Raw genomic sequence first — 22000 nt, forward strand, 5'->3', positions numbered from 1 at the left:
TATTTTCATTTACATTCTTTACAATTACACTGCAAAGACAGCTCAAGTCACACAATTTTTTTGTGATTTTTATTAGAGCTTCTGTCTGTCTTCTGCTTGACGTTGAGCATTTCTCTCTCTTTCGTCTTTTTCAATAGCAATAGAGGCCAGCCGTGTACATTAAAAGCCCTTCTCCCTCAGTGCAAACACACAGACAGGCAGACAGACGAGCACATGCACAAAAGGCCTGTCGGATCCAAGGCGAGAGGCAGAGGCAGTGGAGAGACGGTGTCTCCTATATATAGCTGAGATGTGACAGGACATCCGAGAGGACAGGGAAGTCTAGACACAAACAACACAGCTCTTACTCAGGGTGTGTGTGAGAGTGAGAGAGAGAGAGAGAGAGAGAGAGAGAGAGAGAGAGAGAGAGAGAGAGAGAGAGAGAGAGAGAGAGGGGAAGAGTGATAGAGTTCAACATGGCCTTGTTATCTCACATTTCATTAGAGAGCCTGTGGCAAGCTGCTCCATGATAATGTCACAAGATTGTATTGATGTCACAGCCTAGTCCAATCTGACTGGGTGAAAATTTTAACTAATTACCCCAAAACGACTTTGTCGAAGAGAAGAAGACAGTAAGCAGAAGAGACAGAAAATGAGAGAGGAGGGGGGGAAAGGGTACCAGTGTAAGAACAAGAGATGTCAGGAGAGAAAACGGATCAGAGAGAGGGAGAGTGACTCATCAGAAAAGGAATGTCCAATCTCTGCCAAAGGAACCACAGACACCACTGCAATGATCGCTCCCTCTCAATACTTTAAATCATCCCCTCCCTCTCTCTTTTCGTCTCTTCCTCTCACACAATGGCCGTCTCTTTCTCCCTCCGTCTCTCTCCCCTCCTACCAATGGAAGTTATCATTGTTGTTTCCCAACATTGACAGAGTATTCTTCTCTGACAGGACATTGGTTTTGATGGGGATGACACAGCTAGCTGACCACGGCTGGTGGACCAGCACTGCACCGCTAGCGTTTGGAGCAAACACGCACACGGCCAAGACTGCCTCTCCACTTGTTTTGCCAAGTGAGTGCAAAGCCACGAGGCAAATTCCAGCACTTGTGTGGTTTATCAAAGTTACACTTTTCAATTGCACAAAGCCTTAATGAAACTTTTTATTATGCAGTTTTATGAATCATGGTCAAAGAATTAAGACAAGATTGGCCTTGCATCACATTCTTCCCGCAGATGTTAACTTATTATTACTCCCACCACAGGATATGATGTAAATGCAAGGAACATTTCTGGTCAGGAACCCAAAGCACCACAATGACTTCCATCATGATTCAACATTCCTATCACCTGTCATCCTGTGCATTCATCAGACAGGAATGAGCTTCATACAATTCACAGACTCTGAGGGTTCATTGTCACAAGAGAAAAGTGGGAACGTTCCTTGCCTGTAAAAGCTATAGCGAGCATGGCTAGCTGCATTGAGATTTAGAGGAGCAACCAAACCAGAAAAAAAAAACCACCACTTTTATCAAAAGATGAGATGCCTCAGGTAGTTTACCACCTGGTCAGTTTCACCATGGCCCAAAAATATTCAGTTTACAATGATGTAAAGCAAGGAAAAGCGGCAAATCATCACAATGGAAGAGTGGGAATTAAAGCCACTTTATCAGCACGCACTGCCGATGATGTTGATGATGGTGCCACCTTTCAGCACATTTTGCATTTGGATTTATTACAATATAGTAAAATAAAATAAAGAAATGCATAAATGCATTAAGTGCTGTATGATGTGCTTTCAGAACTGAGATCAAACAAAAATGTAAAAAAATGTGTATAGTCTCAGCCTTTCTCACACATACTGTATATAACAACATGAATACATGCGCTGCCATTCAAATATAAATAGATAAAGTGGCAGAAAGGCTGACCAGGCAGAATGCCGAACAGCTCCCGAGTTTAAATGTATGCAGTCAAGCAAGCTGCAATCTGCATTAGTGCCAGGGCATTGATAATGTACTGCAAGAGACCGTAATGCAATGTATCACTGTATCAATTATTTGTCCCACCTGAACTAGACTGCAGAGCAAGCATGAACATTTCCCTTTTTAAATAAGCCCTATGTCTGAAATGTAACAATTTAATGGCTTTTTTTGACCTTTTGATGTCAGTCACATATCATAGGCCTTAAATACTTGACGTCCAATTTTCTGATGATTACAATTTTTTGGCTGATATCAAAATCACTGAAGAACAGCCAAATGGGCCGATGTCAAACACATCTTATGATGTGAATTACAAGCACACATTAATCGCACAATCTGAGCAGTAACAAATGAAAGCCAATTACAGAAGTTGTAAACATGAAAGGTTTAAGAGCTTTAGGCTGCAAAGGAACACCAAAAGCAGCACCACAAGTAACACAACACAATTATAAAGAGTGAGTCCAGAGATAGCTGTGGGAAAATGTTCAATTGAAAGGCAGCATAATGATTCTGCAAACACAGCCTAATATATTCTGGCACTTATTATCATTCTTTATCAGTAGAATATGTAAAAACATTATTTCAACCAGTCACTAATCCTTGACAGTGTAACAGTAACTGCCTGTGAGATGTTTTGAATAGCATGCTGCATGCTCTCTAATTATCAGTGTACTGCAAATATTTCACTTGGCATACCCCGCTATTGCCGGGCCATGGCTTCGTGCTCCTGCACATTCCTCATGCAATGAAGTTGCCTGCTAAAAGTTGAACATCTATTTGCTCAAGTGTTCCCGGTGAAGTGTTCCCGGTGACTGCGGCAAGGATGGAAGGTACAAGAAGTGAAGCACAGACTATCAAGTCTGAGTCAATCCTTGTTTTGAGACAGCGTAGCAGGAACCCTTGAACTCGCTGTAGTAGGCCAATTTACAGAGGCACCAGGGGCTCTGGCCTTTACAGCCTCTTTCATCACATTCTGGCTTTCCTGGTGTATGACGATTTGAGTGTGAGCATATGTGTGTGTGTGTGTGTGTGTGTGTGTGTGTGTGTGTGTGTGTGTGTGTGTGTGTGTGTGTGTGTGTGTGTGTGTGTGTGCGTGTGTGTGTGTGTGAAAGTCAGTGAGAGTAACACAGTAAGGTCAGTGAGAGAGCCAGAAAGCCCTTATGCAGCTGAACTGGGAGTGATGGGGGGCATACGTGTGAAAGTGCAGCGATGTGGAAAAGACAACATCAGAAACAGAAACATATAAACAAAAGAGTGGGAAAGTGTGTGAGTGTGTGACTGTGCCTGTAAATCTCTGTCTGCGTGTGGAGTTCCTTTTAAAAAGTGGAAAGCTTGTCTGTCCTTCCACAGGTAATTTGTACGCAGAATAACATGCATACTGACGATCCAATCACAGGGCGGACTTGACAGCAAGGAGACAGCCGATCAGCGAGAGCTGCCAGGAGCTGACACATTACATGGCAGAACACACACCCACAAAGAAAGCAAACAAAGACCCAAAGTAAAACTGAGCAAAACGAAGGCAATGAGGATCGAGCATGTGACTGAAAAACTGTCAGAAGGAGAGAGAAAGCATGAGACAGACAGATAGACAGAGGGACGGACGGATAGAGAGAATGGGGGCCCTATCATTCAGTTACACACCCTACAGGATGAACGGGGCCTCTGTGCTCCTTCTCTGTTCAAACACACCTCACGGCTGTCTGCTCCCTGCAACAACAATGCACAGATACACACACACACACACACACACACACACACACACACACACACACACACACACACACACACACACACACACACACACACACACACACACACACACACACACACACACACACACACACACACTGCAGCTTGCCTGACAGTGGGCACAATAACCCCATTGAGAGGCATCGATAGGGGGCTGAAAGTGAAGAGAATGAGATCGAGAGAAGATTGACAACACACACATACAGCCTCCCCGACCACCACCACCACCACCACACATAAATACAAACAAACAAGCTGCAGGATGCTTATCTTGCCAACTTGACAGGCTGGGATGAATCTACTCGCTGCTGTCCTTAATTCATCATTCATCTGTCCAATCTGGTCTACACACAAATACGCACATGCCTGCGCACACACATGCACACACACATACTAGTTTGGTCAAGGGCGGACCAGCGGTATTGTTTCACAGGGGAAGCAGGGGGTGATAACGGATCTCTGTATTCTTTATCTGATTGCTCACACACACCCACGCAGAAAACACACACAGTCAACACAAGCATGTACACACATGCACACTTTCACCATCCCTTCTCATCAGCTGTTGTGCATGACCTCGACCACACACAGACTAACAGGTTGGCGCCGCAAGCCAAGAAAGTCCCAACACCACACACTCACACGCACGCACGCACGCACACACACACACACACACACACACACACACACACACACTTATAGCCTGGCTAACATAATTACATCCAATCTGCAGAGCACTTTGAGGCTAGCTACGATAACGTGGGGTATTTTTGGGTCTCTGACATGCTCACGGCTTCACAAGGTGACATCTTACATTACTGCATTGCCATTTCTGTCCCTGTGCATGTGCACTGTGTTCAGTGTGGTTAAATGCATGTGCGTCTTCTATATTTTGCGCCTCACAGAGGTGACAGAAGCTGCCTCAGCAGAAGAGGGGCCATCTTGAAACTGAGGCACTTTCATAATACCAAAGCTAAACAAACACGCACACACAAGCACACCAGAGCAGCCTGCAGTGCTTGGCCCAAAACTCAGCCCATAAACGTCCAAGTCACTTTTTCCATACTCAGCAACTCCTGATGTTGTATAGAAATGCTACAGAGGGAGGGAGAGTGAGGAGGGAAAGAGTGATGAGGTGAAAAAAAAACAGCAGAAAAAGGGGGAGAGGGGTGGAATATAAACCAACTTAACAGCTCAAGAAAACTTAGCAATTAGCAATGACATCTTGGGCTGTGACGATAGCTGCAGGACTGGAATACCGTGGTCATGTGATGCCTACCACAGAGATGAGCTCACTACCATCAACGCTGAAATTTTTTTTTGCTTTTTGCTGGTCAAAGTTACAGTAGTGCACATTGTGTGCAATATGAACTATGATGAACACAATTGTTGTTTAGTTATCATGGACAGTCTTCAATTCTATGTTCAAGAGATTTCTCTCTGTTCTTCAGCCTCATACAGGGGAGGGGGCAGTGCGTTAAAGATACGGGGGATTTCTTGTGTGTGTGTCTGATTATTACCTATTATTACTTATTATTAGCCATGCTGGGCTCTCTCAATAACTCAGAAGACTACTGTGAGTACATTTTAAGCCTTTTACTGAACAGCACTTGACAGAATTTAGCAGTAGGCTAACTTAACCAACTCCCATGTGACCCCTGAACTCTGATGGATATTGACACACGACAAGGGGCATAACTTAGATTTCACCACACGACTGGTAAACTGACAGGGATACGATGACACCAGAACCCACATTCAGGGTGGGTTGGGGGGGGGGGGGGGGCAAAAGTGGTAAACTGCCAAACCGCAGCGAAACGTTAAAAAATCCATAACCTCACAGCCTTAATGACAACGTGTTTTCTCACACACACAAACTTGCACGCAACAGACCAGGACCAGGTCTGGGTGAGGTGCAAGCCAGCAGGGCAACGAGGCTGGAAGGATAGAGGGAGTCAGACAAAGCATGCAGGCAGTGACGAAGGAGGAGAGAGGATGACAGTGCATTTCAACTCTGGTGGTACAGCCAGTGACACATTCATTCTTGTGGATTGCACTAATAAACCAACGCTGGAGCGTAAATCTCACAAAATCACCACAACCACTACCTAAAATTGTGAGTGCTGGCTGTTTACCATCAAAGTGTTTACACTAAAATCGTAAAATAGAAGGTTTTCAGAAGCAAAACATGCCATTATCGCAGGTTTCATTCGTTCTGTTCTTTGACAAATGCACTTTATGAACACACCTCCCAAGTGTGCAAACGAGGAAGCGCATGCATCAGTGCAAATGTGACGCAAAATAAATGCATGAGAGCCAGTGTCACCGGGAGGGAAACGGGGAGGGAAAGAAACCTCAGCAGTGCACTCCACAAACAGCAGACAGGTCCTTTGGTAATTCATGTTATTGTCAACAACTTCAGCGTCCCTTCCCACTTCACGAAACACACACAGGCTGTTTTCACAAGTTCTGACACTCTTACTACACAACAACAAATCCAGCCCTTGTGAAAGTTAATCAGCACTAGCCTGAAGTCGATGGTTTCGAAAGGAAAAGTCAACAATAATTCTTCTGTTACGTCTCTTTGCACAACCATCACATATCTGAACTCTATCTCTGCCCTCCCTGTCTCCAAGAAAATATAACAGGAAAGTTACAGCATCATCTTTAAATCATACGACGTAAACAAACCATTTAAATGACTGCATATTTCCCTCAAACAAACATGCATATTATCTCAAGGGCCTGGCAGAAACTATCCAAGCAAGGCTGGAAACGATTAGCTAGCCGTGTCCAGCCAGCACCATGCACCGATACAACTCTCAGCCTCGCCCCTGGAGGCCTGCAAGAGAAGACCCTCCTTTATGCCTGTTTGTTTCACAATGAACCTCTTCTTTTTTTTTTTTTTTACCTAACTTGGAACTCGGCACAGACCTACATGGGACAAGACACAGTCAGGAGCTGAGTCAGGAGCTGGAGCATCTCCAAACAGGAAACACAGGATATGATAGACTGACCCGTCAGGCTTCTGAGGCCATTCGTCGACCAATTAGTCAATTGACAGAAAATCAATGGACAACGATTCTGACAGCAGCAAAACAGCCCGAAATTTACTTGTACTGGTTTCTGTTTCTCACTATTTTATAGTACTGAAATTTTAAATGTCTTTATGTTTGGTCCGTCAGACAAAACAGCCCATTTTACTATTTTCTAACTTGTTCCCATTAAAATCATAATCATAATCATTTTTTAAGACAGTTGAGGACACCATCTTGGACTTGGGGAAACACTGCTTGACAGTGAAAAGAGTTGTTAGTTGCATCCCTAAATGAATGGATTTAGGAAAAAATCATTAGCTGCAACCCAACAGGCTTCATCAACTTCATCAGTTTGACAGGTGTGTGTATCACAAGCAACTCAACTAAACTTCAACCCACTGGTGGAGGATGGAGTGGAAGGTCAATCCCAGTTTACCTTTCAAGATATGTAGACATAATGACGTGAACTAACAGCTTAAATCACAGTAAGCAGAACCAAACTAGCTAGCTACTGCGTCTCAAGGTGTTTAGGTGTGTTTGTTTGTGATGGTTGGCTAACTTCTCGTGAATGGCCGACTGGTGGTCAGCTTACCTGCTGAGGGGCCCTGTAACGTTACACGAAGAGCGCACGGGTTCAAGAGTAGTGAGGTTTCAGCATCGTTACTTTACAGCTCTGCTGCGTGTGTCCACATTCAAGCGTTTCTCCCGTTAAACCGCTAACACCGCAGCCGAGTCATAGCAGCTAACCTTAAAGCAAAGCGGTGGTCAACGGTGGCCGCTCGCGACACCGTTCCAGTGACGGTGGTCTTCGTAAACAGTCGTTAAATTCCGCGACACGACGAGAGCATTGACTCAACGGCCATCACGGGCACAACAAAACCTCCGCAGATAAACTCAAAGGAGCACACGCTGGGTGCTGTAAATGCCCCATCTGCCGCCGCAGCCTCCCAGTCTCCTCTCCCCCACCTTCCCGACTTGTTTGCAACACAGCGGGGCCCTTATAAGCCGAAGCAATGCGTCGCCCAAAAGAACATGTAAAGTTACTCACGCTTCCACTCATTTCAAGGCTGAGGAAGAGGAGCAGCCGCAGCTCCCCCCGCATTCAAGCGAAAAAGTGTCCGCATACCACATCACTCACCTCCTCTCCGGTGTGTTCACGTCCTCCTCACTGCGCTCGTGTCCTTTTTCTCTCTCCTCCCCTCCGTTCTCTCTCGGCTCGTTTCTTTTCTCCTCCCTCCCAGATGCAGCCCTTCTCCGACAGGGGGAACCGGGGGACGCTGCTCCGGAAGCGAACGCTCCTCTGTGATTTTTTTTTTTTTTTTTTTTTTTTAACTCTCCCTTCATCGCCTAACGTGGTAACTTTATCCTACAGACTAGTGATGCTACAAACAGGTTTCATTTCAAAATGTGTTGGAGTTAATCAGAGAAAAGGTCATTATATTGCAAATGTGAAAGTTTTATATGTTTTGGGAAGTTGTTCATGTTTTTTTTCTCCCAAGAAAATTAACAATTCTTAATCATAACCTAGATGATGATGATGATGATGATAAAGACAGAAAACATATTACAAGATAGGAAGAAAGGGCATACAGGTGAGTACAAAATATGAGTATATTTGAAATATCTACTTATACTTTGGATTCGTGCATAAAAACTAGAACAGTTTCTTTCAAAACATCAGAATATTCACGCTGGGCATTTATTATTTATTTAACGTGCTAATGTCATTACTACTCACATATAACCATTTTTCTACCCAATTATGATAATAATGTAAGAAACAAACTTTGCTTATTGCCTTGGTCTATTGGTATTAAATTTATGGATAATATATCAACATTCAAATTGGATTTCTCCTGTGTCCCTGCCCACTGATAACCGCAAGCACACATGGCAGTTTTGGTAGTGTTCAGTTTTGCAGTAACTAAAATTTACTGACAGGGAACAACTAAAAGAGTCTTTAGTCTAAAATGAGCAGATCTATTTTGGGGGGAATTTAATACTTATTCGCTGTAAGCTCAGCGGTGAAATTAAAAAAAAAAAAATGCATAGGGCCTAATGGAATTACTGTGGAGATCAGCATCTCCTTTGCATAAAGAGGCACCTGAAACCAGCTGTAACTCTCAACACTTTATACTTTTAGTCAAACATAAACCTGTCAATAATCAAGCCTTAATAGGTTAGGCTGGATGCATTGTGTGGAGTTCATGCACTCATGATAAATAGTCTTCCCAGAACAAACAAATGTGCCTCTCCTCCCCAACCTTGTATAAAATCTAATCAAGCCATAGTCCCAGAGCACTTTAAGTGTGTGTAACATTCTAATATTGGCCATACTGGAGTTGCATATGAGATAATTAAGTGGATTACCTTCAAGCAATTTTCAAGTCTCTGCAAGATCATTGTCATGTCATACAGAAATTAATGGAGAGCAATTGTTGCCTGGAAGGTAGGAGAGCGATTAAACAAGTGTAAGACATGCATTTGCTTTGAAAAATAATTGCCAACATTGTGCCCACGATTTGTTGTTAATGGGCTCAAAGTGCAAAACCACAAAGCAATTAGTGTTTAAACTTTTGAAATCTGAATGGCCTGAGTCCACTTTGGAGGTAAAGAGGTCTAGCTGGCTGTTTATGCAAGGTGGGGCGTTAAGACACAAGCAGTCACAATGTGCGTCAAAAAATAGATTACTTCAAGTGCTCCAGTGTCATCAAAATTAATTTTCCAGGATTTTTTTTTAAATCAAATTTTTTATGTAAAATGAATACGACAGCATGAATAATATGTAACATGCACAATACTGAAGTAAATAGAGCAAATGTGTGTGTGCTGCTTAGGTTGCATGTACTCATACAGAATAGGGCAGCACAGTCTAATAAAATGACGACACCTGCTGGTTACACCTATTTACTGCATCAGCGGATGACATTCAAACGGAAACGAGTTCGACTTTGAGTCCATTATTATGTCCCTATTTAAGTGCAATAGCCAAAACTATTATGCAAGACAAACTTAAACAACATGAAATCAGAGTCAACTTTATTGGCCAAGTATGTGTGGGCATACAAGGAACGAGGCTCCTGCTTTAAGCTCTCAAAGCACCTACACATATTTGTAAGAACGAATTACAGGATAATAAAAATAGACAACTAAAAACAAAGCTGAGCAAAGATAGGTCAAAATAAATAATAAAAAAAAAAAGTGGAAAAAAATCTGTGTATTCTGTTCTGTGTTTCTGCAAATTGTAAAATGCAATAGTACAAGGGTGCAGAATGCAAAGAGTGTTGGAACAACTATTGAATGATTACTGTAATAGGTTACTTTTCATATATATAGATATGTACAGTATATACATGCATAGACCTACATGTCTATACAGTATATACAGTATGCTTAGATTTAGATTTGAAATGGCAAAAAAAGATATTTGACAGTGATGATGATGACATGTACATGATGCTTTAGTGTTACAGGGTTATTGCACAGGGATTGTTTTCAGACACTGTGGTTAATTTAAGAGTGTCGTGTGGAAAGAGACATATGTCGGCCTGCAGGTATGATTATCCCAGCGTTTTATTTCACTACAAATTAATCTGCAAAAAGATATTGTGCAATACTCGATATTATAATTTCATTAACTTGCTGTATGTGTGTTTATATACATATGCGCACAAAGAGGCGCTGGTTCCTCCTCCAACTCAAAATTTCATTCCTCCGATCCGCCGGGTGGCGCTGTGCTGAAACACGTCACCGGTTATTGACCAATCATAGGTGTCCATCGGTTTGAACAAGAAGCGGGTCCATGGTTCATGTTGGAAGAACGAAATGCCAAAACGATAATAGATAATGCTGTCAATCTTGAAGTTATGTTAAAACAGCTATTTAGATTGAGTTTCAACGTGTTTCGCTGACCACTGTTACTAAGTTTTAAGTTCAAGTTAGGTTGTTTTTTTGTTTTTTTTTTGCACAGTTAACCGTTTTTTCAACGTCGAGCTAACGGTGGTGTCATTTATTCTCGTGACCTTAAATGCGTTTGAATACCCCTCTGCTTGGGTGGTATTGCTAAGTTTGGCCTATTAGCACGGTTATAGCTATAATTTCACACATGAAGCCTATAAAGCCGATATTTCTGAAGACATACGGTAAGCAGCGCCGGAAGGTGTCCGCCTGGATCTCGTCTGAAAACCGCCAGGAGGCCTTCGATACCACCGCCTCAACAGACGGTGACATCTCTGTCTTCGAACCGACAAAACCTACGAGGATACGGTTAGTTCAGATCGACAGGCGACCAGAGTCCCATCGTTCTGGTAGTCTTACTATTCGTCCTGCTGATGCGTTACCTTCTTATTCATTTCCCCACTTCTGTCTTTAGTGTTACATTGCATTGTTTTTTGTTCACGAGGCTCTACATTTAACTTGTGCTGGGTTTTAGGAGAACTGTACATGACAATATAGCAAAGGTTGTCATCAACACTTTGCTTTTACAAAGGCAGGAAAAGTGTGCCAATATGTTTATTCAATACATAATAATAATGATATAAAGTGTATGTATGCATTAAAGGCACCACGAAGTCCTTAATATAAAAACAGATATAAAAGCATAACATTTATGATAAAGCAACAAAAACGAGGAAAATAATGTTGGGAAAAACTAAGCAGGATAAGGCAAGATAAAACAATCATTGTGCCACAAGGATTATCTATGCATCATGTTAAATACACACTAGTTTCCAAATATATGCCTAAACAAGGACATTATACATATTAAATGCAAATAAACAATAGTACATAGTGGCTGATTACACTATGAACTGCAAACACTTCAGTTATAAGAAACGTTAGAGTTTCACAAAGACGTACCTTTGCTATTACCATGGACATAAAGTTATGTGTATTTGCACATTGGGACTGTTTGATCTAGACGGAAGCAGCTGTAGACATACAAACAGTGATTTTTAGTCTAGTTTTTAGCCTGACAGATACATCAGTAAGGCTGCTTTTATCAGATTTTTGCTTATTCGAGATATATCATTGTATATATCAGCTAAATGAGAAAACTCTTTATCAGCTGATAACCCACACATAACTGCATTACAGAATGCCATGGATGTGTATAAAAAAAAATGCTCTTAATGTGTTCATCTGCTTGTCATGCCACAGAGAGAGGAAGGCTAGTGTTGCTAGTTGCAGAGCGGGACGTCCTGCCAAGAAAAAGGCCATACTCTGTCTGATTGAGAGGAGCTTTGATGAGGAAAATGTTCCCCCTCCACCCCGTCCTCTGCCTGCTCAGCAGAGCAAGACAACCAGGTCTGTGAACAAACATGCAGCTGGCATTTTTTAGTGATGTCATTATATCATTAATATGTTTTAGAATATTTTGTCCTCCCCAAGGTAGACAAAATGTCCATGAGGTTCTTTGCATCTAAGTTTTTTTTTTTTTTTTTACTTCATATCCTTCCTTATTCATCAGTCGGTTTTAATCTTTTTCTTGTTACCAGAGAGAAGAAGACTCATTCTTCCAATGGTCGAGCAGTCCGTCCTGCCAAGAGGAAAGCCATGTTATGTCAGACAGGGAACAGCAGTGATGAGGAGAACAGCCGGCCCTCTCCTCCCCGCCGTCAGACCGTGCAGCAGAGCAAGACAACAAGGTCTGTGCACCAAACGAGCACGAGCTGAGGAGATTATGAAAATGCAAACAATCGTCAGCACAGACAGAGATTTGGGATTCTATATTTGTATGTTACCACAACAGTGTCTTCCAACAGACATTTGACATTCGTGACAATAACAGAGGACGGGTCCTACAGATGCCACTATTCATTGTGAATGCATTTTCAGATCGCTGATGGTTCATTAACGTGTTTCTCGACTGATCTTTGTCTCTGTGCGTCCACAGAAAAAGCCGGCTTGTGTGTGTGCCTGGAGTCTCGATGGGGCAGAGAGGCCAGCATTTACCAAGGACCAGCGAGAGTGAAGAAGACTCCGTGTCCACTGCAAAATGTCAGGAAAAGTTAGTTCAAGTGAAGACAGACTCGAAGTAAGTATTCAGCCAGCAAGTTTGTTGATCCCCTCATTAAGTCACTGATGTGTGTCCGCTACCTAAGGCCTCATTTAGACCAACTTTGGCTCTGCATGAAATCACGCCACCCTCTCAGTCATTTGAAAAGAGCCAGTCTGGCAGTGCAGCAAGGACTGAAAACGAAGGTTTTCTTGGCAAAAAATTTGAACTTGGCTCAATTTTTACTGCAATGTAGCGTCATCAGGCGAGGTGGTCTAAATACATGCAAGCACAAATTCCTGATGGATTACTTTGTAATGTGAACATTGTTAATATTTACCTGCATTGTTTCTGCAGTGTTTTGGTGTCTGTTCAGCCTTCAAACACATTAATGTAATGCGACCACCACAGCCTCCTGTTTTATCGCAGGCTGTTTTCAGTCTGAATGCCTGGTAAATGTCCTCAGTAACTGCTGTAACCATTATCTTTCTCCCTCCTCTTCTTATTTTTTCTCAGTCTTCGTCTTACTTCTGCGGGACGCTTTGTAACCCGCCGCAGACGTGCTGGTGGCGCCAAACCAAAACTCCCTCAAGCAACATTCAGTGTACTCAACTCTTCCGATGATTTTACCTCTGGAGCCCTTGGTTCCAGCAAGATTCATCGGCCCCCTAGGAGGAGGAAGATCCCCCCAACATTTCGGGCGCCAAGTGTGGAGAACTCAGTAAATGCTGCAGGGACCTCCAGCTTTGACCCCTTCCGAGAGATATCCCTCAGTGAGTCAGCAGACCACAGCCTCGGTACCTGCTCCAGGAAACCCATCTTTTGCTCGACACCATCAGCAGGCCCCGTCAGCAAACGGCCACACCTTAACCCCTTATCCATCAATGATCAATCTGCCACCCCTCCATCCATCTCAGTAAGCTGTATAGGAGTCATGAGCACATTCCAAGAGGACAATGATTCACTGGGGCAGCCTTTCTCCCCACCGTTCTCTGCACCACCCATTGGGCTTCATTCTGAGGAGAAGCCGCAGTCGAGCCTTGGTGAGCAAGAACCTTCTGATGATTTATTTATGGAGACCAAGAACACTAACAAGAAAAGTAGCTGTAGCAAGGAAGCCAAAAGCCGCAATGAAGGCATAAAAACCAGGAATGTTGGGGAATTACCAAGTCTAAATCTGCTCTCTACAGATGACAGTGAAAGCAGCAGTCAGTTTGTGTCAGCAGCAGCAGGGTTAGAGTGGCTGGTGGAGGCTCTGAAGGAGAACTGTTTGAGCCAGCGCTGCACTGTGCAGCTGGAAAGATTGGACGACCTCACTGTGAGTCAGACATGCAGTCAAACAACCTACTCGTCCTGTTTGGGACATTCAAGCTCAGTCCATAGCTGGCAGTTAAATGAACATCCACAGTCTGTGGGCAGCATTCGAGCTATCGACCTGTCAGAGTCTTCAGAACCGTCATTCAGTCTTCATTTATCTGTGACTAATGGTCAAGCCAGTGGTTATTTACAGTCAGTAAATAGTTTTGAGTCTCTTGAACATGTAGCTCCGGGGACTGACAGTCAAAGCACTAACAATTCACCATCAGTTGACCTCGAGCACCCAGCTGAACACTCATCCTCAGAGGAACCCATGGAGCAGTCGGCATCAGTGCTGAACGTTGAATCTACCCACCATACAGACAGCTGCGATGAGTTTATCATGGGAACACAATTACCAGCCAACGGCCCCATGCAGGCACTGTTTACTGCAGAGCAGGCTGTAGCATTAAAGGACAAATGCCCCGCTAAGAAATGCACAGTTCAGCTAAAAAAATTGACTGTTCAGCACCTCAAAGGGTTAATGCAGCAGAAAGAGGCGGGTTCAGATTGTGATGAAAAGTCTTCTAATCCAGATGCAAACAGGTCTGAAAATGACAGCACACATAACAACCCGGAAGATCTCACACGATCAGGAGAAATCACTGAGAGCATGATGGCATCTATGAGACGACCAGTAAACCCAGAAAAAGAAGAAAAGGCAGCGGAACACAGGACAATGCTGAAGGAGAAATGTCAAAATGACAGAGTCTTTGTTGCGGTGAAGAGAGTAACTTTATCACAGTTGAAAGATATCCTGCTGCTCAGCGACAGAAAACTTGAATCACCCTCAGATGTGTCAGGCTCAGCCAGCGATGACCACACAAAGAATCACCACCAGTCAGAGAGTGACACTAATCACTGCAATGAAGGCGCTTCTGCCGTGAAAGCCAGTAAGAAAAAAAGAGGCTCAACCAGTTCTGAAGACAAGATCTCTCCAGACAAAGATGAAGCTGTAAAGAACGTCAACGTCCCCCACAAAAGACGAAAGACCTCTAAGGCTCCGAGAGAAAAGAAAAGGAGGAGCACGTCCGTGGACCGGCCTGGGACGACCAGGAAGGTGTGTGTGAGCGGCCTGAGTGTGAGTCGCTGGAAGAACAAAGGAAGCGGCGACACGCACGTGTTCACGAGCAGGACTAAACAGACGGGCGGCATCGGTGCCGTGGACTGCAGCATCAACGAGCTGATCTCGACACGACGCAAACAGCCCAGGGTGAGAACAGCATGCACACAAACAGCACAGTGCTGCTCAAATTCTACCTCTGTTTACTGAATGTCTATATAACAGCACACATTCCAGATAAACCCCACTGACTTTCGTTCATGTGACCTTGTTCATTTTTACCCTTAGCTCCTGAATTAAACAGTGTTGAAGTCACAACTTATTGATTTTTTTTTATTTGTTTATTCGTTTTTTTTAATTGTCGTGAATGTTCACCTCCATCCTATGGATGCAGATAGGATGTCACAGCCTAAATTATGTGCATGGCAAGGCATCAAAAGGTCTCATGGCTATATAGCTTAGCATATATAGCACCTAGCATCTTTTTTTTGGAGTGCTCGAAAATGTTTGAACTTCAGTTCAGAAGGATTTGAAATGCGGTGGAGTTGTGACATCACTGACAAACTATATGCTCTCTGTGTGTAGGAGCTGATGGAAGCCCCCATGAATTTCTCCACCCCAGTGAGACCGAGTCGGTCCAGCCTCTTGTCTCTGTTGGCTGACCTCACGCCAAACACACACACCTGGAGCCGACTCAAAGCTGCCCTCTCTGTTCATCGCAAGGGTGTCGGTAATATACCCACACAACACTACTTTATAATTTGTCCCAAAATTATTCACATCATTTTTTAAAATTCCTCCTTTCTTGGCCCTCATTTCCTCTCTTTAGTGCTACACACTCCAAGGAGTGGCTCCGGGGTTCGTGCCTCTCATCCTCACTCACGTCTGTTGGTGTCGGGTACTCCTGGAAGGGCGGAGCTAACAGATGACAGCCAGGATCTCTTTGCCACACCTGACCGGACGCTGCTCTACAAACGCTGTCTGTCACAGCTGCAGAGCTGCGAATCCCTGGTACAGTACATATAATCAGCCATGAAAGAGCCACAAGAGCAGGCATACGGCCAAAGTGCCTTTTGACAAATACTCATTGATCAACATGCTCTTCACTTGACCGTGCATGGCTCACACTCTCTGTATGTGTGTCACCTCCTTCCTCCTGTTGTTTGTCGCAGGTTGAGTGTGAGGATGCAGATCTGTCTGATGCAGAGAAGGTGTATGCCGAGTGCGGCCAGCAGCGCCCTCTGCCCTGGGAGGAGTGTATTCTCCCTCAGCGCATGAAACAGTGTGCGAAGATAGGGGAGGGGACCTTTGGGGAGGTCTTTTCCACCACCAATGTCTCAGGAGACACTGTTGCACTCAAAGTATGTGTGGTTGTGTAGGTGTGCTTTACCTTGTGTGCTTTGCGTTGTATTGCCTAAGAGCTAACAGCATGATATAAAGCGTAGGGTGACCTCTCTGTTGGACAGAAATGTTGTGAATATTCTACACTCAGGGGTCACTTACAAGCTTTTTCCACACTATATTCCATGGCCTTTCAGCGAAGGAAGCCTGCGCAGGTGTCATCACATGACCTAAATGCATTGTAGTTGTAATCAATTCAATTCAATTCAATATTCCTTTATTAGTCCCACGAGGGGAAATTCCAATTTACAGCAGCATCAATAAAGTGGATATATACAAAAGGGTGGGATAAGAGAATAACGTCATCCTAAGAAGTTGTAAATAGTATTTACAGATTGTTTTGTACAGATTATTGCACTGATTATTGCACAGATTATTGTACTGATTACTTGGAGCAGTTTTTGTTGTACAGTCTGACAGCTGCAGGAAGGAATGACCTGCGATACTGCTCCTTCACACATCATGTGATGACACCTGAGACGGTGTCAAAAGCTCCAGGGGGAAAAAGGCAGTGCATGTGCCTTGAGTTTAAAATACATAATCACATTTTTTTTTTTTTTCCTAGGTCAAGAGTTAATTACCGTACTTGGGAATGTTAATGTTAAACGTGAAAACAGGGCTGCCGAATGCCGAGAAACCTCACAGTTACTGAGGAATAAGTCTTGCAAATCAGTGCAAATGTGTGTGGATGTGTGCAAATTCTGCAGCGTATCAGTGGTTCTTGTCTTGACAGATCATTCCAATAGAGGGCAGTGAGAAGGTTAACGGAGAGGACCAGAAGACCTTCGGAGAGATTCTGCATGAGATTATCATCTCAAAGTAAGTGCAAGCAGACTAACACGGCACATCACACGCCTGCCCCCAGCACATGTGCCGTTAGATAAGATGTGAAAACAAAGGTGTGAGCCTTGTAAACCACGTCAGAGTAGTTCAGCTGGCCAGAGCGGCCTAAACAGCAGTGTGTTTTTCTGTCAGGGAGCTGAGCAGACTGACAGATAAGCAGCAGAACCAGACTCACGGATTTATTGGACTCAACGAGTAAGTGCACTCTGTCTTTTTGTCTCTTAGCGTCTGTTAGTCGATTTGAGCGTTAATGCGATTTGATTGGTTCCCTCGCAGCCTCCACTGCGTTCGAGGCTGCTACCCTCCAGATTTCCTGAACGCTTGGGATGCTTTCGACCAGCAGAAAGGCTCTGAAAATGACAGACCAGGTCAGTGAGAGGATGGCCTGTTCAACATGGAATATGTACTCCCTACTGCAGAGAATTGCAGTGCAGGATGTTTTTCAGGTTGCAGTGGCTGATGGAAATCAAACTTGTTACGTGTATCATTAGGTCTTTCTTTTTCTCTCTTTGCTTAGATTTCTTTGAAAAGGACCAGTTATTCATTATCCTGGAGTTTGAGTTTGGAGGCATCGATCTGGAGAACAGCAGTGGAACGGTAATAACACCCTCAGTGCTGCCCGCTCAGTAGCTCTTCTCTGACATACAGTGATCTGCAGTGACACTGAGCAGTCCGCAGTCATGTCAGCCACTGCTTAAAACATTGCTCTCTCCGAACAAACTAAAGCTATCACAATCAGATAGAGCTTCAGCCCACTTGAGTTATAAGTTCGCAACCCCAAGTGCCATTTTCTTTTGTCTGGCCTGAAGTTGTCTTTAATAAGCTGCGGTCGAGCGCGTCCGCTCCCGAACTGTTCTGCATTGACTTTAAATTCTCGCCAGTTTCACTGCTTTAGCCTGAGTTTCAAGTCCTCAGAACAGAAGCATTACAGTCTCATTACACAAGCTTTAGTTCATTACATTTGCACACTGGCTGTAAAAACATGCTCAAACATTAATGAAAAGACGGCAGGCATAAAAATAGTCGCCCCTCTAATTGAGTCATTACAGCCTAACGCCAGTAAGACCTGAAATATGCATGCTGGACGTAATGCTCAAAGAAAATTGCAGAAGGAGATAATTTAAAAAAATGTTTAGTTTCTGCAAATGTATTAAAGAGAAAAATCAGGCAAATGTCTTTTTTTTAAAACTTAGTGTTTTATTGAGTGAGATTACACATGCAGACTAATTCAAACCTCTATTGTGTTGTCAAGTTAACGTCTTTGGGGGTGGCGAAGAGCATCCTTCATCAGGTTACTGCTGCATTGGCAGTTGCTGAGCAGGAGCTACACTTTGAACACAGGTACACACACACACACACACACACACACACACACACACACACACACACACACTTGTATGCAATATACTCATTGTGAATTATAGCATCTGCAATTGTCTTTGTGCATCAGGCATGTTGGTTTTTCTTTACTTAAAAATTAACCAAAATGATTAAACAATTTGTTAAAATCATTGCTGAGTTATTTTCCGTTGGCAGACTAATCGGTTTGTGACTAATAGTTTCAGCCTTGTTGCATTGCCAGAAAGGAACAGCTCATAATAACCATAACAGCCAATGGATCCAGAGAGCTGATGTGGATTAGACTGTCGTACATGACAACGCTGTTGTGGTATGGCGTGAGGTCGTCACCACACCTTCGTATTATTATTGAACAAATACACATACGATCAGCCTCCAGAACACTGATATTTTAATAAGATTTAGCTCTCGATACACAACAGATATGATCTTAGAAAAGTCCAGTGACTACCACAACAAGTGTTTTGAAACTTTCCTCAGCTGTTCATTCGGTATCAAACCTGCGGTGTGAGCTGACTCAGTGATTCAGTTGGTGTGTATGTGATGTCAGCGTGATGGATGATGTATTGGTGTCTTGTAACAGCAGCTTTGTCTCCCTGTGGTGTTTATTGCAGGGACCTCCACTGGGGAAATGTGCTGGTTAAAACAACCAAGCAAAAGAAGGGGAGCTTCCTCCTGAATGGAGCAGCCCACTCTGTGGAAACCAGAGGGGTGCTGGTCCGTATCATTGACTACTCTCTCTCCAGGCTAGAAATCGGTCAGACTTTTTTTTTTTTTTCTTCTTCTTTTCTTTCCCAGCTCACACTTGTCTGTTAAAATCATGAACGGTAATGACAAGCATGTGTTCTGTTCCCTCCAGATGATCTGACGGTGTCCTGTGATATCTCAAAGGATGAGGAGCTGTTCATGGGCCAGGGGGATTATCAGTTTGATATCTACAGACTGATGAGACAGGAGAATGGGTCAGTGTGTTTATACGTCAGGGCCAAACTGGAGTTTCTCTGTGCTGTGAAGGCATCACACGGAGCACTTTAACAATGCACCTATAAAAGGAATTTTATCCTATTATCCACATAAGAGATACGATGTTCAGGATAACAGAGCCAGTGTCGGACTTTATTGATTTGTCTTTTAGCTTAGATAAATCAATATGTCATGTAGAAATATAAGCCAGCTGATTAGGTAGAAACACCAAGGCTGATCTTATTATACACCTTTAGTAAGATGGATCTCACCGCACATCTGTGGTTTATATGATGGGATATACGTTTTTATGAGATGTCCAGAAAATGCAGTTTACCAGTTTGATATTTCCTTTGATTGTTCATTGTAATTGGTTGGAATAGATTGACATTGTGGGAAAATGAGAAGATGGACACCATTCTCATATCTGTCCATTAAATATGAAGCTACAGCCAGCAGCAGGTTAGCTTAGCTTATCTTAGCTTAGCATAAAGACTGGAAACAGGGTAAACAGCCAGCCTGGCTCTGTTTCAAATGTAAGAAATCTGTCTTTCAGCACTCAAATCTCAGTTTTTGTAGATTAAATAAAGAACATCGCTCTCTCTGAACAAACTAAAGCTATCACAATCAGATAGAGCTTCAGCCCACTTGAGTTATAAGTTCGCAACCCCAAGTGCCATTTTCTTTTGTCTGGCCTGAAGTTGTCTTTAATAAGCTGTGGTCGAGCGCGTCTGCTCCCGAACTGTTCTGGATTCACTTTAAATTCTCGCCAGTTTCACTGCTTTAGCCCGAGTTTCAAGTCCTCAGAACAGAAGCATTACAGTCTCATTACACAAGCTTTAGTTCATTACATTTGCACACTAGCTGTAAGCTAGCTTCTTTTGACTTTAACTAGCTTCTTTTGATTGTTCGTTGTAATTTGTTTACAGGAATAGTTTGACATTGTGGGAAAATGAGAAGATTGACACCATTCTCATATCTGTCCATTAAATATGAAGCTACAGCCAGCAGCAGATTAGCTTATTTTATCTTAGTTTAGCATAAAGACTGGAAACAGGGTAAACAGCCAGCCTGACTGTTTCAATTCAATTCAATATTATTCGAAATCTGTCTTTCAGCACTCAAAAGCTCAGTTTTTGTAGATTAAATAAAGAACATACAGTATAATGTGACAAATGTAGTTTTGGAAAGTGGCGAAGGTGTATGTAAATTTCCAACTTCAGCTGTATGAGTGGTATCCATCCTCCATTCTTTTAATGAATGTTTCTCAAAAAAAAGTTGAACTCTTGCCTATTATTATCAGTCTTGTCTATAATTCAGCTCATTTAAACTCAGGATGTGTGTTACTGATTTATTGCTTATTTTGTTGTCTCAGAAACAACTGGAGTACCTACCACCCCCACACCAACGTGCTGTGGCTCCACTACCTGTGCTCCAAGCTGCTTTCCATGAAGTACCGGTGCTCAGGAGGGAGGGGCGCCAAGGACATAAGAGAGGAGCTGACTCGTTTCTATGACAACGTCCTCCAGTACAGCTCTGCCACCGAGGCGCTGCAAAACTGCCCCATGTTTCAGTAACATGTGAGGGTGTGCACACAGACTGGCTTCTAGTATGAAGAAGGTGCAACATATCAGGGTCTAAAATGGGCCTCCTTTAGTCATCAGTGATGACCTCTGACACGTGAAGACGGTTACTCCTCGATCCCACCAGGCACAGACCTGTGAGGCGGTTTTCCTCCATCCTCCGCATGGCTCCCCACTGGGAGCGCTGCGCCTGCCAGATTTAGTTGATTTGCTCAGATTTGTTGATGGCCATTTTTCCTGATTTTTTTTTTTCTTCATGTAGTTTAGGCAGAGCAGAGCTGCCTCTGAAACGCACTGCAGCGCGTCTGGCAGAATCACAGGCATTGTGTAGAACGGCTGCGATCAGCTCGGCCCAGGTGCCATTAGTCAGCAGTCTGCCTGCATCGTTGATGACTTCTGACATGTAAAGACAGTTATTGATCCCCTTATAACACAACCACAGATGAAGGTCATTGCATGTACTGTACAGAACATTTCATAAAGCTTATTAAAATGACCAGTTGAAAATGTGTTCATGAGTCTTAAAATTTGTTTGTCATCGTAGCTTATTTATGTCTGGTCTTGCATGGGCTGCATATGTTTAGAACTGGTCCAGTTTTTCTGCATTTTATATAAAAAAAAATATTGAACAATAAATCTTTATCTGATTTTTTTTCTGGAAGTGGTGTCATGATCACA

General features: G+C 43.3%; 2 protein-coding genes across 6 annotated transcripts in view; one reads left to right on the forward strand and one right to left on the reverse strand.

The window, feature by feature from the left end:
* The window catches only part of apbb2b (amyloid beta (A4) precursor protein-binding, family B, member 2b), a 47505-nt gene extending 39523 nt beyond the window's left edge, over positions 1-7982 (reverse strand). For 4 of the 5 annotated variants that reach the window (XM_070975207.1, XM_070975206.1, XM_070975205.1 and 1 more), the window contains exon 1: positions 7895-7982. The gene's annotated coding sequence lies outside the window, so the exon portion shown is untranslated. Of the gene's footprint in view, positions 1-7804 lie in introns of all 5 variants that reach the window. The other variant, XM_070975204.1, reaches the window with a different exon arrangement.
* Positions 7983-10861: 2879 nt separating this feature from the next.
* haspin (histone H3 associated protein kinase) lies at positions 10862-21733 on the forward strand. Its single transcript, XM_070991786.1, has 16 exons — positions 10862-11022; positions 11917-12063; positions 12255-12404; positions 12653-12793; positions 13271-15323; positions 15759-15903; positions 16003-16184; positions 16346-16534; positions 17308-17393; positions 17550-17612; positions 17694-17785; positions 17935-18014; positions 18670-18758; positions 19391-19533; positions 19636-19738; positions 21115-21733. The coding sequence occupies exons 1-16, from the start codon at positions 10862-10864 to the stop codon at positions 21314-21316; spliced, it is 4026 nt and encodes a 1341-aa protein (XP_070847887.1). The 3' UTR covers positions 21317-21733.
* Positions 21734-22000: the final 267 nt, after the last annotated feature.

This window comes from Chaetodon trifascialis, chromosome 2 (assembly GCF_039877785.1).
Source record: "Chaetodon trifascialis isolate fChaTrf1 chromosome 2, fChaTrf1.hap1, whole genome shotgun sequence".
Taxonomy (NCBI): Eukaryota; Metazoa; Chordata; class Actinopteri; order Chaetodontiformes; family Chaetodontidae; genus Chaetodon; species Chaetodon trifascialis.

What these genes read in the sequence shown, in the direction of transcription:
- haspin (XM_070991786.1), top strand. Translation starts at nt 10,862, where the DNA reads ATGAAGCCTATAAAGCCGATATTTCTGAAGACATACGGTAAGCAGCGC. An exon ending in CTCTGAAAATGACAGACCAG is followed by an intron (nt 17,786 to 17,934) that starts GTCAGTGAGAGG and finishes CTCTTTGCTTAG; the next exon opens with ATTTCTTTGAAAAGGACCAG. An exon ending in TCTCTCCAGGCTAGAAATCG is followed by an intron (nt 19,534 to 19,635) that starts GTCAGACTTTTT and finishes TGTTCCCTCCAG; the next exon opens with ATGATCTGACGGTGTCCTGT.